The sequence below is a fragment of the Periplaneta americana genome, chromosome 8 (assembly GCF_040183065.1).
Source record: "Periplaneta americana isolate PAMFEO1 chromosome 8, P.americana_PAMFEO1_priV1, whole genome shotgun sequence".
NCBI lineage: Eukaryota > Metazoa > Arthropoda > Insecta > Blattodea > Blattidae > Periplaneta > Periplaneta americana.
In genome coordinates, this window is record NC_091124.1 from 12,520,251 (window position 1) to 12,534,571 (window position 14,321).

At 37.5% G+C, this 14,321-nt stretch overlaps 1 protein-coding gene across 2 annotated transcripts in view; it reads right to left on the reverse strand.

Moving 5' to 3' along the window:
* Positions 1-5,393: 5,393 nt before the first annotated feature.
* LOC138704492 (hydroxylysine kinase) overlaps positions 5,394-14,321 on the reverse strand; it is a 54,769-nt gene continuing 45,841 nt past the window's right edge. The window contains exons 7-8 of one of the 2 annotated variants that reach the window (XM_069832414.1): positions 12,373-12,626; positions 5,394-5,745 (exon numbers count right to left, since the gene is read on the reverse strand). In XM_069832414.1, the coding sequence (XP_069688515.1) occupies positions 5,548-5,745; positions 12,373-12,626 (452 nt within the window). In that variant the 3' untranslated portion in view covers positions 5,394-5,547. The remainder of the gene's footprint in view (positions 5,746-12,372; positions 12,627-14,321) is intronic. The other variant, XM_069832415.1, reaches the window with a different exon arrangement.

Here is a 14,321-nt window from a genome sequence, read left to right on the forward strand (position 1 = left end):
TGTCATTTTTTATATTAAAAGACATTATATATTAGAAACGAAGGTACTACCTTTCTGTTGTTCAATTAATACACCGTACCTTTTCGGAAATAATGAAAGAAACTTAATATATTTTACATGAACACTGTAGTCTACCCTTTTCACGTATTCATTATTATTATTATTATTATTATTATTATTCCAATGAATTAAGGTACTGTATTATCTTCCATTTCCCTGACTTCATAATTTAATCATTTGTAAGTAGGCCTAACTTATCTCTTTCTTTTTTTTAATACATTGACGTTGAAGTGTTAGGATTTTTACTAAAGCAAACAGTAGTCACAATACATGATTAGTACAAATGTGCTATTTTTCTTGCACAACTTGCAACGGTGAAATAAATATCTAATAGGCCTGCTGATTAAACTGTTACTTACAAATGACTTTTAAGGAACCCGCAGGTTCATTGCCGCCCTCACATAAGCCCGCCATCGGTCCCTATCCTGTGCAAGATTAATCCAGTAGTGGGTAGTAATAGCAAATGCTATGATATTTTAGTGTGTGTAAACAGTTTTTAAATTAGGAGTTAGAATTAAATTAATTAGGAAGTTAGACTGCAATATATGTGATTAGAAATGGTTTTCGAATTTGAACATTTCCCAAAACATGAACAAATATCTCAGGGACAATATATTTTAGAATTTGCCGCCCATAGGCACTTGCGCATCTGCTCTCCCCGATCCCCATTTAATTTTTAGTAATGTCTGAATCTCGCTCCCCTGAGCAGTTTTCTGTCGTCACTCATGACATGTCAATTTAATGAAAGCATAAAGAAAAATCTTCGGTACACCATATGGTGATAGTTGTACCTTATCACAACGAATTATTGTAGTAATTATTATTTATTTATTACTCGTAATGTCTTAATAATATTTGATTTGGCTTGGAGGATGAGGGGAGTACGTTACACTAAACTCGGCATGCTCAACATTAAAATCGCATTGCTGCGTATGTTGTATCCTAAATAATGCAAATCGTATATGTGTCAATATTCAGCAGTAATAATTAACCATTGTCGTGGAATATTTCGTCACTATAAATGATGATGGTAAATCATACTCTTTTCCTCGAATAACGCTACTGATTGCCTTAAGGTAAGACAAATTAAGAACTATATTAGTTTGATTTTGATGATGATGATAATGATAATAATAATAATAATAATAATAATAATAATAATAACAATAATTATGTCTGAAAGTAGCAGAAACCGGTAGTTCACTTTCAGCAATTATAACAAATTAGAGAGAACTAAATCTGAAGGGAAAACACGGAACTGAAAACAATCAACTTGCCAAAGTAAATGAACCATATGAACAATGTAGTTTGGAAGCAAAATTTTTAATTCAACAAATTCAGACTTTCGGGAAACAAAATTGTAAATTCCATTAAATGACGCTGAAAACCTGTAGACTGATATTTAACAAGTCATCAATAAATCTCAAATAAGACTGTAATATGCTTGTTATGTTTATAATCTTCGTACTCGATCAGTAATGCAAAATTAATCAAAGAATTTTCACGATAAACAACGCTTAGTAATGGAACTATTCATCATATCTTAGCACAGCGAGGCGAACCTAGCGGCAGAAATTGTCATGACTCTCAGAGACCTACTCTCGATCGCGCTATCCGCCAGCTTGTATAATCTCGTAAGCAACGGTTTTCACATAGAATACGTCTGAGAAGTTTGCTGAGATAAAATGAAACTACAGTGTTCATTTTTACAAGATTTTATTTATCATTAAAAAGCTTTACATTGGCTACGATATATTCATGATATTATCATATACTTCGATATTTCACCTAGCGCATTTGAACACAATTATTTCAAAATTATTTTCGTTCAAACTTGTCTAAACTTTCGAAACTTGTATTACCTTAGCAGAACTTGTACATCTGAATCGAATGATACCAAAACGAATTCTATAGGATGTGTTGTTCCCGAGTTACAGCCGTTTATTGGGCGCTTGACACAATGATTTCTCCCTCTTGTCGATAACCCCACCACTCCTACAGAGATGACTCGCTGGTCAGACTGCATATGTCAGACATTTTCGTCCCCTACCCTAAAGAGCAATTTGGTTTATTTGGATGTCTGTTGGTTCTCTCACAACAGGAGTTTCTAATCTAGTCTAATTTCGTGATACACTGAAAAAATTTGTTCCCTATATGCATTGCGAACGAAGACGTAGTCTACGTTAAAACTAATAATTAAATCAGTTATTTGGAAAAGGTATATTATCCATATTTCAAATTTTACAGGAGAAAATAAAAACAAAATAACATAAAACCCGTAAGCGAAACTTGTCATCTCCTCGTATTTTATGCCAATTTTATTATAAAATTTTCATAAAAACAGTGTTAATTTTAGTTGAGAACATACATGTTTAAAAGTGGAGATATGGCCCTTTCCAATTAAATGGAGACAATCAACAATGTTATATTGTAAAATCATATTTAATGCTCAGAAAATATGTTTAAATTAAAATAATAAACGAGCAACAAAAGGGGGAAAATGTGTATATTCTTCAGAAAATGAGAATCATAGTCTTAGAAACCCTCTTCTAATTCAGCACTTTGGTCTGTCCTACGCTATTGTAGATGTCCTTTTTCTCTGTAGATATACATTGTAGCTATTTATTACGCCATCCATTTTTTTAGTATTGATGAGGATTTTAACACTATGGGCACATGTATCAGGCAGTAATGGAGCATTATGAGGACTTTCCCTAGTTATAAGTTAATAACTCATCTTTTGCAAGACCATCTATGCGGTTTGATGCAATCACAGTACCGGGCTTACTTGTACACAGTATTCGAAATGAAATTATTTTGAAATTTGGGATAATATTTTCGCATCTTTCGGTATTTTTGCTTGTGACTGAACAGAAAGTGTTTTTTTCTGTAATTTTTGGCTACCATGTCTTGTAGGGACACATCTACACAGTGGCGGCTCGTGGGTATTGAATTCAGGAGGGCTGCATACAAAAATAAACCAAGCAACTTACCTTACTTAAAGATTAGTTCCATGCGCCTTGTCTTGTAGGTTGCAAACTTTTGAATCATCATCTTATTAAAATCCGATATGTCGTTTAATATAGTCTTTACAATGGAAAACATAGCTAATGCCGTCAGTCCCTCTTCTCTCATCGTATTTCTGAGATAGTACGAGGGGGATCCAGGAAATAACGACCGTTCGAGCATTCCCGCCGCGCAGCTGACTCCCCTTCCTTGTTTGAAGGTCAACTGGCTTCCTTAACATGTGTTCTCATAATGTTGTGAGTACTGGTTGCAACAAGTCGCCATTGTGCATTTTGTGTTACTTCAAAATGAACGACGTGATTGATAATCCCGCCGACTGTGAGGTGAGGAGTGTGATTCGATTTTTGAATGCCCGACATTTGAAACCTGCAGAAATTTACCGGCAATTGAAAGAAGTGTATGGTGATACTGTAATGAATGAAAGAAATGTGAGAAAATGGTGCGAAATGTTCAACAATGGACGAACAAATGTCCACGATGAAACTCGACCCGGACGTCCATCACTCATCACAGAAGACCTGAAGACTAAAGTGAACGACAGAATCTTGCAAGACAGGCGCACATCACTCGACGAATTGCATATTGCCTTTCCTGACATTTCTCGTTCTTTGCTTGGTGAAATTGTGTCGCAACATCTTGGCTACCACAAAATCTGTGCCCGCCCGCACACTGCTGCTTCAACTCGAGAATTGCTGGATCAATTCGGTTGGGAAATCTTTGATCATCCGCCCTATAGTCCAGACCTTGCTCCTAGCGATTTTCACCTTTTCACTAAGCTGAAAGACTTTCTGGGTGGTACGCGTTTTGGAAGTGATGAAGAGTTGAAGAAGACAGTGAACACCTGGCTTAATGAACTGGCGGCAGAGGAGTATAACACGGGAATTCTAAAGCTAGTGAACAGATACGACAAATGTTTAAATGTAGGTGGTGATTATGTAGAGAAGTAAAGGAAGCTTCAGTTATGTAACAGACTTTGTTTTTTTCAAATAAATATATTTTTTTTAATTATTACAACAAAACGGTCGTTATTTCCTGGATCCCCCTCGTATTTTACTCTTTTCAAACACGAAAAGCAACGTTCTGGTTCGGAAGTTGTCATTGGTATGGTGATAGCTATGCGTAGTAGTTCCACAACTTCTGAAAATGAGGCCTGCAAGTTCTCAGATAGAAGAAACTGCAAGAGCTTGACTGCGTCACTGATATTTCTGAATTCTTGTCTCTGATACAACACAGTGAGTTCCGTTTTTAGTTTGTCTTTATCGAACATTTCTCCTGAATTGTTAAGGTACTGAACTGAATAGACTGTAAATATTGTACAGATTTAAACATTGTTGCACTTGTTATACTCACAACATTAAAGAAAATGTATTCAAAACTGCGCGCTACTGACAAACTGCTGTAAATTTTGCAGCGCCTGGCAACTCTGGATTCACGGCGAGGGGCAGCAGAGTGAGGGGTAAAACTAACGCGCAAAGCATCCGAGATGAGACTGGCAGCTCCAGGGGAGGAAGTGGCTTCACCAATCCGTCCTTGTCTCTCGTTTCGCTCTGGCATCACCAGGGGAGGAAGTGACTTCACTAACGATTGCGTGCATATCAATGAGAGCGAAATTAAAAAAAAAAATTCGAGCCGCTAAATAGAGACTGTATAATAAATGTATTTCACAACATAAAACGAGACATGAGACACAAATGTCTGGGGGTGCTGCAGCTCCGCAGCCCCCCTTCGAAAGTCGTCCCTGCATCTACAGTCTTTATATTTACGATTTTAAATTTTGATGTAGAAGAACGTATCATGTTATAATCTTCAAGTGTAAGTAATGGATCCGCTTTCGTCTTCTAATAACCCTCTCTGCAACACCAAATTCTCTGCCACAGAATAAAAATAAATGTCCCCTCACTGGGAAATAGTAATGAATCTCGTTAAATTTACCACTTGGATAAATCGCCAAAAGAAACCAGACTACTATGGTTACGGTTTTGGCCACCGCAACCATCAGAAACTAAGTGGCATTTCCTTTATAGTTGGGGGCATTGTATTGTTGTATCAACAGCATTTCCAGCATAATTTAATTAAATTTCACCTTGAACATTATCTCGTTTCATAACTGAACTCTTATACCTGATAACTTTCTTTATTTTGTTACCAGAGAAATTAATCTCTCTCTTCTAAATCACTCATGTTGAATCTTTGAGAGTACAGCAGCCAACACACAGTGGAACAAAAGCATCAATATTGTTTATTATAAAATTCTTTGATTTTCTAAGAAATAACATATGGAATTCTACAACGTTTGTGGAAGAATATTGACTGTTTTTTTTAAATATGGTCTTAATAGATTCATTTTATTAAATACTTTATACATTTTGAACAACAATATATAACATTTGTAATTTTATAGCAATGTTTCTCATTTCAAAGTTCCTGCCAATATTTTGTACAAGATTCCTTATGCAGCACTTACGATTCGTACAGTTTATACGAAGTAATAATTCTTTTCCACCGATCTATGACAATATTCTGTGGTGTGTTCCAGAGCTGTTCTAGAACCTTCCACCCTTTGTGTGATGAGCTCAGGATGTACTCGTTCCCTGGATCTTGCATGTATGAGTAAGCTCCCATCACTAAACTCTGGCACAGTCGACCGCATACACAAGTCTGAAACAAAACAAAAGTCTGTGTTTGAGTTTTATATAAGAATATGGATATATGTACTGTTCCTATAAATACGGAGTTCCAAATATTTATTCATTTTTTTAGTTGGTTATGTAACGACGCTGTATCATCTATAGTCCGGGTCAGCTCACTTCATACCCTAAGGGTGAAACCTAACCATTTTTCCCCCATTACTACATGTGCTAGTGGATTGTGGTGATTTTATAGTTTGCAGGTTGAATTTTCTTCTGCCAACTTCGTTTCAAATTTCGATACTGACATATACTACAAATGATAGTGATTTTGTAACTAGTATGTTGGCAGCTGAGACAAATATCGACAATATTTGTCGGTTCTGGAGTTCCATGAAATTGAAATTGTACTAGATTTCTGAGCCTGTTACTGGAAACTAGTGAAATTTGAACATACTAATAATTAATTAATATCAGTATTAATATTAATAAATAATAGTTATTTTAAGTGTTGCGTTGTGGTCATAATTCAAGACTATAGTCAGGCAACTTTTCGGAGTTAGTATAATAATTTCATGTGGTCAAACAAATTACATTTTTAGGTTAGGTCTCGTGAGTCAATTGTTTAGTCAAGCCAATGAATTTCCTATTGTCAGACAAAATACATGATACATGTTGATCCCTTTCTCGTATAGTTTGCCTAAGAAAATATGTTACAAATTATTGAATTATTTAGAATAACCTTCCAACATAAAGTACGGTAAGTAAATAAGTCATTTAGTACGAAGGATCGTGTGATATCTGGTAACAGTTGGCAACATTGACAAGACGGCAATATTTGCTGTTTAGGAACTGTTCTTATGTGATCCTCACTATATTATAGTCCCGTTGCTCTTATTTCCGGCAGCCAATCACGTTGCAAATCGGCTACATTTAAACATGTGCGTCTTGTCATTCGCTGTTGATTTCGTTATGGACTTCCTAAGGCTGTATAGATACTGGGTATAATCGTCCGCCATTTTCGTTTCGCTGTTGATTTCGTTATGGACTTCCTAAGGCTGTATAGATACTGGGTATAATCGTCCGCCATTTTCGTTCTTTCCTTGCCGTTTGCAGCAAGCAGACGAGAATTTACAACAGTAGGCCTACAGATTTTAATTCCGCGCTCTTTTAGGTGTATTTGTTTAAAATAATAATAATAATAATAATAATAATAATAATAATAATAATAATAATAGAATCAAGGGTAACAATCGACTTGGAGTCGTGCAGCTAGATACTCCGGTAATTAAACCTTCAACAAACAGTGCAACATTTGATCCACATACATTAAACATTATAGTCAACAATTGATTTCGTTAGGTATACAAAAGCTATCTCAACAATTACTTAGCTACGTATTTATTTTTAAGTTTCTCACATTAAATATTATAACAAGAACGTAATCGACAGATTGACTTTTTTTCCGGCAGCGAGTCCCACAAAGCGCGGGGCCTGGGGTGAAGGGCCGGCCGGCCTTTCTATGAGAATCCACAGTTCTAATAGACCAAAGTTGTTACTCTGCAAAGTGAGGTCCGCGCATATGTTACTCCCAGGAACTGGGAAACTAGTACGGTACAGATTTCGAATAGGAATCACTTTTAAAAGTAATTCTTTCTAAATATTTCTCTCGCTTTGACTCCCATCTAAAGTTAAAAATAGAAAAACTTTTGAAGGTGTCAATGTCTATTTTGAACATGACACTTCGAAGTTAGTAATTTTTTTCTCCCTTCCCAAAAAACGTTTTGATTTCGAATTTTTTCTATGCTTTCCTTAGATATTTATCTATGAAACCTAAAATTTACAATGCGATTATCATAGTTACTACGACGTGATAATGTTTAACGGTGCGGAAAATAGCGTCGTCTGCTAACCGCAATTGGCAATGAAAGAACTAAAATGGCGAACAATTATATGTACCTACTCTTTATAGAACCTACTCTTACTAGGACGTAAGAAAAGAGGCGGAGCCACGCCAAAAATAACAGCGACGTGACTATAGGTTATTTAGCGTCGATGAGATTGGTGATAGCGAGATGGTATTTGACGAGATGAGGCCGAGAATTCGCCATAGATTACTGGCATTCACCTTACAGTTTGGGAAAACCTCGGAAAAAACCTAACTAGGTAATCAGCCCAAGCGGGGATCGAACTCGCTCCCGAACGCAACTTCAGACTGGCAGGCAAACGCCTTAACCGACTGAGCCACGCCGTTGGCTAATATTTATTTATCGTAGACTAATAACAGCAAGTTTAACTCCGCCAAAGCCGGTCCCAAGCTCACTTGAAAAAGGAAGAGGGGTGGGGAGATGGACTTACGTCTCATAAAAAATTTCGGTATCAGCTGGTTCGGCTGCCAGTAGGCCTACTTGGTACAGGTTTCTTACCCGGCGTTACGAAGTCGAGCAAAGGGGATCCGTAAGTTGTAGACTAGATCATATACGTGTATAACAGATTGCTCATCCCTATGTTAAAATCTGTAGCACTTTGAAGAGAACAACCGCTAGGATCGCCATCAGTTCGCCGTAAACGAACACGAGATGGTAGTGCAATCGCTAATGCAATTGAAATGGAAGTTATGACATGACTCCTTATTTAACAACTAAAAGGCAGCATAGTAAACCTGACAAAAGTTGTTACCGTCAAAGCCTATAAGGCCGAGCAGTCTGGGTATATGTGATCTAGGGTTGCAGTGAAACGCCTTTCTCTAGGGGAAAGTGATCTCGAATAATAAACCACTGCTCCTCCAGTTTGAGGGTTGACATGACGGGCTAGCCCGCCGTTCATTGCCAAAAAGTATTTTGCTCAAGAATCAGGAGATACAGTTAAAGCGATGTTTTATGAGCATAGATAGGAAGTTCGTACCAAAACAGTAGATTACAGTTGAATACATCGAAGAGTAGGCTATAGGCTAGTGGTCGTCAGCACTCGCTGAAATGTGCAATGGGTACGCGGTGCCGTGTGCACCTTCGTGAAACAGGGAGAGATAGAGAGCATACCCGCTAGCAGCTACGAGAGCACTATAGTGCACTGCGTTTTCCGCGGGTAAGAGAGGCTAGCCCCAGCGTGCTCTGTGCTGACGACCCCTGCTATAGACATCTGTGCCTCGCCCAGCTCCCGCTCTCTACAGACGATACACAGTTCACATAAACAACGCATAGTGGCCTTCTGTGGAGCTGTGTAGAGTCGTGAATAGTTTGAAGAATATTGTGACAGCGACGGGAGATTCGAACTCACGACCAGCGTCCCACAAGTAAGCAGATCGCGCGGAGCACTTTGGGACGGCGCGCGGCGAGAGAGTGGAGAGGGAGTTTGCGCGCGCATCTTCTGCTTGCCTAGAGAGGCCTAGAAATCCGTCGAAGTGGAAGACTCGCGAATTCGAACTTTCGAGGCTACGTCGCTGTGGTTATAAATTACGGTCGCGAAGGAACGACAGCAGTTTTTCAGTTATTCAGTCAGTGAGTAAGCGAGAGCAAGCAAGTCAGTCTTGTGTACCGGAGTTCGATTCGAGTGTGCGTCCGCAACTGTATCAGCATCCGAAGGCCTGAGTTCGAGTGCAGTGGACCGCAGTTGGAGGGACCTGAGTTCGAGTGCAGTGGACCGCAGTTGGAGGGACCTGAGTTCGAGTACAGTGGACTGTCTCTGAAGGTCTGTGGTTCGAGATACTGTGAACTCTAGTGACTGAGCTAGAAGAACTGTGAACTGAGAACTGATGGTTCTGATTTGTAAATAGTGCTTTGTAAATATTAGTTAAGATTAACAGTTCATTGTTGCTCGTACTAGTCCAAGTAAATTGTCATTGTCGTCGGTGGAGTGCTATAACGAATACTGTGGTGAGTAAAAATCCAATTGTTGACGAGAGCGTTTAAGGCGAATTGTAGAAAGGAATTATTATTCTGACGAATAAATTACATTGTTGTTACTAATAAAATTCACAATATTGTTAATTTATATTTCGTATATAAGTTTAAACAAAGTGAGCTGTTCTGTTATTATTGTACAGTAGAACCTCTATTATCCGTGGTAATGAAGGGGGTGTGCTGAACGGTTAATCGAAAAAATCGAATAATCCATACCATAAAAGATTTTCGTAAATTTAGTGAATATACTTACACGCTCGTAAGTTCCTCCTCTATGGTCTTGTATCGAATACGCTAGGTAGTGGATCAGAAATTCACAGATTTAAGTCTGGTTGTTAAGTTGCAAAAAGACTCCTTGTGTTGCTGTCTGTCGGAAGATAGGAAGAGTAGACGTATCATCTTGTAGATTTACGTACCGGCAATTTATACACATTATCTTTGATTTTTATTAAATCGCATACAGTTGTGATTCCACTTTCGTATTCTGAGATGTGCCACAGTTTCTCGTTCCCCAAACCACTCTATTTGCACTTTTTGATAGCCTATTTAGTACAACATGATTTCTTTTGACACACGTGGAAGAAATTTTATATAGAAGTTACACAGTACGACAACTTGAACAGTAGACCGGACTGTGTAAGGGCGAAATCTTGTAATAATGCTCTCTAAAAAAAATAACGTGCTAATATAATGTACAGAACTTCATTTATTTCTGTAGAAAAAAGAAGAAAGACGAAGACAGTCGGACAATCCGACAATCGGTTAATAGGGTGACGAATAATCGGGGTTTTACTGTAATATTTACGTAATGTTAATATTATACATCATTCCAAAAAATAAACATCTGTTACTAAATAATTATGCAAACAGGAGTGTGTAACACGTTTATTTTTTCCCGGATTATTCTTCGTTAAATGTTGGCGTCTCGTGCTGCTATGCATTCGGTTGCGTTACAGTCAAAGTTCAACAGCAGAATTACGGTATAAACTTTCTAGCTGTCATTACAATAGAAATGAAAATGTTTTGAAAGGTTTAATGTTATGTGACACATACGACATCCTTCTACTCTTCATCTTTCACCGTCTCTGCAGCTCATCTCTGAAACTCTCTACCACAAGATGTCAGAGACTGTCGGACATTGTCTAGTTTCAAGAATAAATTAAAATTGCACTTTTTCAATTCAGATTCCTTTCAGTTATAAGCCCTTTTTTCTGCGATAGTTTTGTAAAAATGTAGACTACATATTTCTTTTCTTCCTTTCTTCTTTTTGTTGTCTTTATCAGCCGATGAATTTATTATCATAGCCTTTTTATTGTGAATTTTATTTAATTTTCGTATTTTTCTTTTTTATTATTATTTTATTACATTCCATTTGTTATATTCTTCCTTACGTTTTCCATATTAACCATTTGTACTAAATGAGTTGCTTTTACTATATTCCAATGTATTTTACTTTCTTTTTTTCTATTATGGTATTATTTTCATGTTGTTTAGTGTCGGTTTTATTATTATTATTATTATTATTATTATTATTATTATTATTTGTTATATGTTGTTTGTTATTGTTTTCTAATGCCAGGCGTTTGACAATAAAGTCATTTGACCTCTTGCACTCCAATATTTTTCAAAGATATTATCATGGTCAGCCACTGAAGCACAAATTTTGAGATGTTCCGAATCCATTTGAGTTGCACAATGGGCAGTTAGGGGACTGATATATTCCAATTCTATTCAGGTGTTTTTTTGTAATATGTTAGTATTCTGTTCTTTAACTTTTTGTTAAATTTTAACTGGTTATATACTTTGTGACCTGGTACTGTGTAAGAGAAGGCCCTGTGGCCTTAATTCTGCCAGTATAAATAAAGAATTATTATTATTATTATTATTATTATTATTATTATTATTGTTATAAATATGGGAAATGCGTGTTATTATTCGGTTGAGAAGCTCTTATCATCTAGTCTGCTGTCAAAAAATCTGAAAGTTAGAATTTATAAAACAGTTATATTACCGGTTGTTCTGTATGGTTGTGAAACTTGGACTCTCACTCTGAGAGAGGAACATAGGTTAAGGGTGTTTGAGAATAAGGTGCTTAGGAAAATATTTGGGGCTAAGCGGGATGAAGTTACAGGAGAATGGAGAAAGTTACACAACGCAGAACTGCACGCATTGTATTCTTCACCTGACATAATTAGGAACATTAAATCCAGACGTTTGAGATGGGCAGGGCATGTAGCACGTATGGGCGAATCCAGAAATGCATATAGAGTGTTAGTTGGGAGACCGGAGGGAAAAAGACTTTTGGGGAGGCCGAGACATAGATGGGAGGATAATATTAAAATCGATTTGAGGGAGGTGGGATATGATGATAGAGACTGGATTAATCTTGCACAGGATAGGGACCGATGACGGACTTATGTGAGGGCGGCAATGAACCTTCGGATTCCTTAAAAGCCATTTGTAAGTATTATTATTATTATTATTATTATTATTATTATTATTATTATTAGTATTAGTATTATTATTATTATTATTATTATTATTATTATTATTATTATTATTATTATTATTATTATTATTATTATTATTATTATACGAGATACATTATTATATTCACAAAGTAGTTGTTCATCTGATGATAGTAATAAATGCTGTACTATATTTCAGATTTGCCCCAGTAGCGTCTTGTGACGTAGAATGAATATTCTCAATTGTGTGGTGTACCTACAGATAGACATTCATCCGTCCATAATGCTAACCTTGAGAATTTGAAACTCCTCGTCTGGTACGGAGCGCACGGTGTTGTAGCCCGCGATGACGTGTCCCCCCGCGTCAATGGGGTTGTCGTCGGCCGCCAACAGCATCATGTAGCAAATGTTGATTGCGAGCTCGAACACGTAGCACGAGCGCTGCGTGTCCCCGAAGTCCAGCAGTGCCACGACATCCCAGATGCCGTCGTCGGGGTTCGAACTCACCACCACGTTCTGTTCGTTCATGTCTCCATGTATCAGACCTTAGTAAAAAAAAAAAAAAAGAAAACAAAAACAAAAATATACTAGAAACACGGGATTATATCAGCGACCTATCAAGATCGTTAATGCACGTTGCAGTGATTTCTGTATGACGCGACGTGCAGTTTTCAAAAACAGGATGTGACATCTGGAAGAACAGACAGGCCATGATTTTTTTATATTTTTTTTAGTAGGTTATTTTACGACGCTTTATCAACATCTTAGGTTATTTAGCGTCTGAATGAGATGAAGGTGATAATGCTGGTGAAATGAGTCCGGGGTCCAGCACCGAAAGTTACCCAGCATTTGCTCATATTGGGTTGAGGAAAAACCCCGGAAAAAACCTCAACCAGGTAACTTGCCCCGACCGGGAATCGAACCCGGGCCACCTGGTTTCGCGGCCAGACCATGGATAAATATATAATAGGATGCGAAACTGCGGTCAGCACCATCTGGATTTGGGGGTTTGAAATAAGGTGATCAGCGCCCAACGTCGTAGGTAGTGAATATTAGAACTACGTGTTGGGTACATTACCCAGAGTTCTCTATTTATCCGTTCGAGATATTGCTGTACGGGAGAGTCGAAGAGACGAGATGGCGGACTGAAACTTGCTAATAAGTGAACATAAAGTGATACTGTGATACTACGTGTGTATAAGTAGTGTATGTGAAACAGTGATGTTTATGGACGTTGTAAAAATAGTGTTGAATGTATTTTAAAGTAATAGTAATATAATAAGTTGAACTATCTAAGTAGTTCTTGCAGACTTTTCCATTGCGCTCTACACTAAATACCCAAAGAATACAATCCCAATTATCTAGCCTTTTGCTTTATTTTTTGTCTCTGTCTGGTTATATTTTAATCGGGTAGTGTAAAACCATCGTCTCTTTTATCTTCCTGTTGGCTCCGGTAAGAATTTTCAGTAGAATATGCTGTGAGGAATAAAACTGTAAATGTTGGGTTAGTTTTGAATATCGATGAGGGTGGGAGGGAATACTTTCTGCACAGTTTAACATTTTCGTTACCAGGTGCGCTGCTAAATGCATGGAGTAATTACTCTTTTCGCTACTTGGTGCGCTGCTAGATGTAATAACGCCCCTCCCAGAAATAGACGGCAGCAAGATCAATTTCTACAACAGCGCCTCTAGTATGTGTTACGGGAAACTCATTAAGTTTCGCATCCTATTATATATTTATCCATGGCCAGACGCGCTGACCGTTACTCCACAGGTGTGGACGACAGGCCGTGATAAAGACCGATGAATTCATCACGATTTCTTCTCCTCTCATGCTGTTATTTATTTAGCAATATTATTGCTCATATATGCATAATATTTACAGTCTTAGACACAAAAAAATGTCGGGCAGCGCCTGGTTCGCACGATTTGGGAAAGGATGTTTATTTTGCACCTAATTTACTCCTTGAATATATCTTCGTTATAGATTATTGGTAACACATCATCTATAAACAGACATAAATAGCAACAAAAAAAAAACAACAGAACGGAGTAGTGCATAAGAAACTCCTTCATGTGTGAACCTCAGCTCTCACGAAATCAAATGAAGTCTTCCGAAGGGACTTTGCGTATGACAGCCGTAATTTTCTTTTTTGTCTAAGACTTTACACGCGTACACGCTTACGTACAAATGTAACTTACACAGGTACACTCTCAGAAACAAGAAGTGCCCGGCCGTT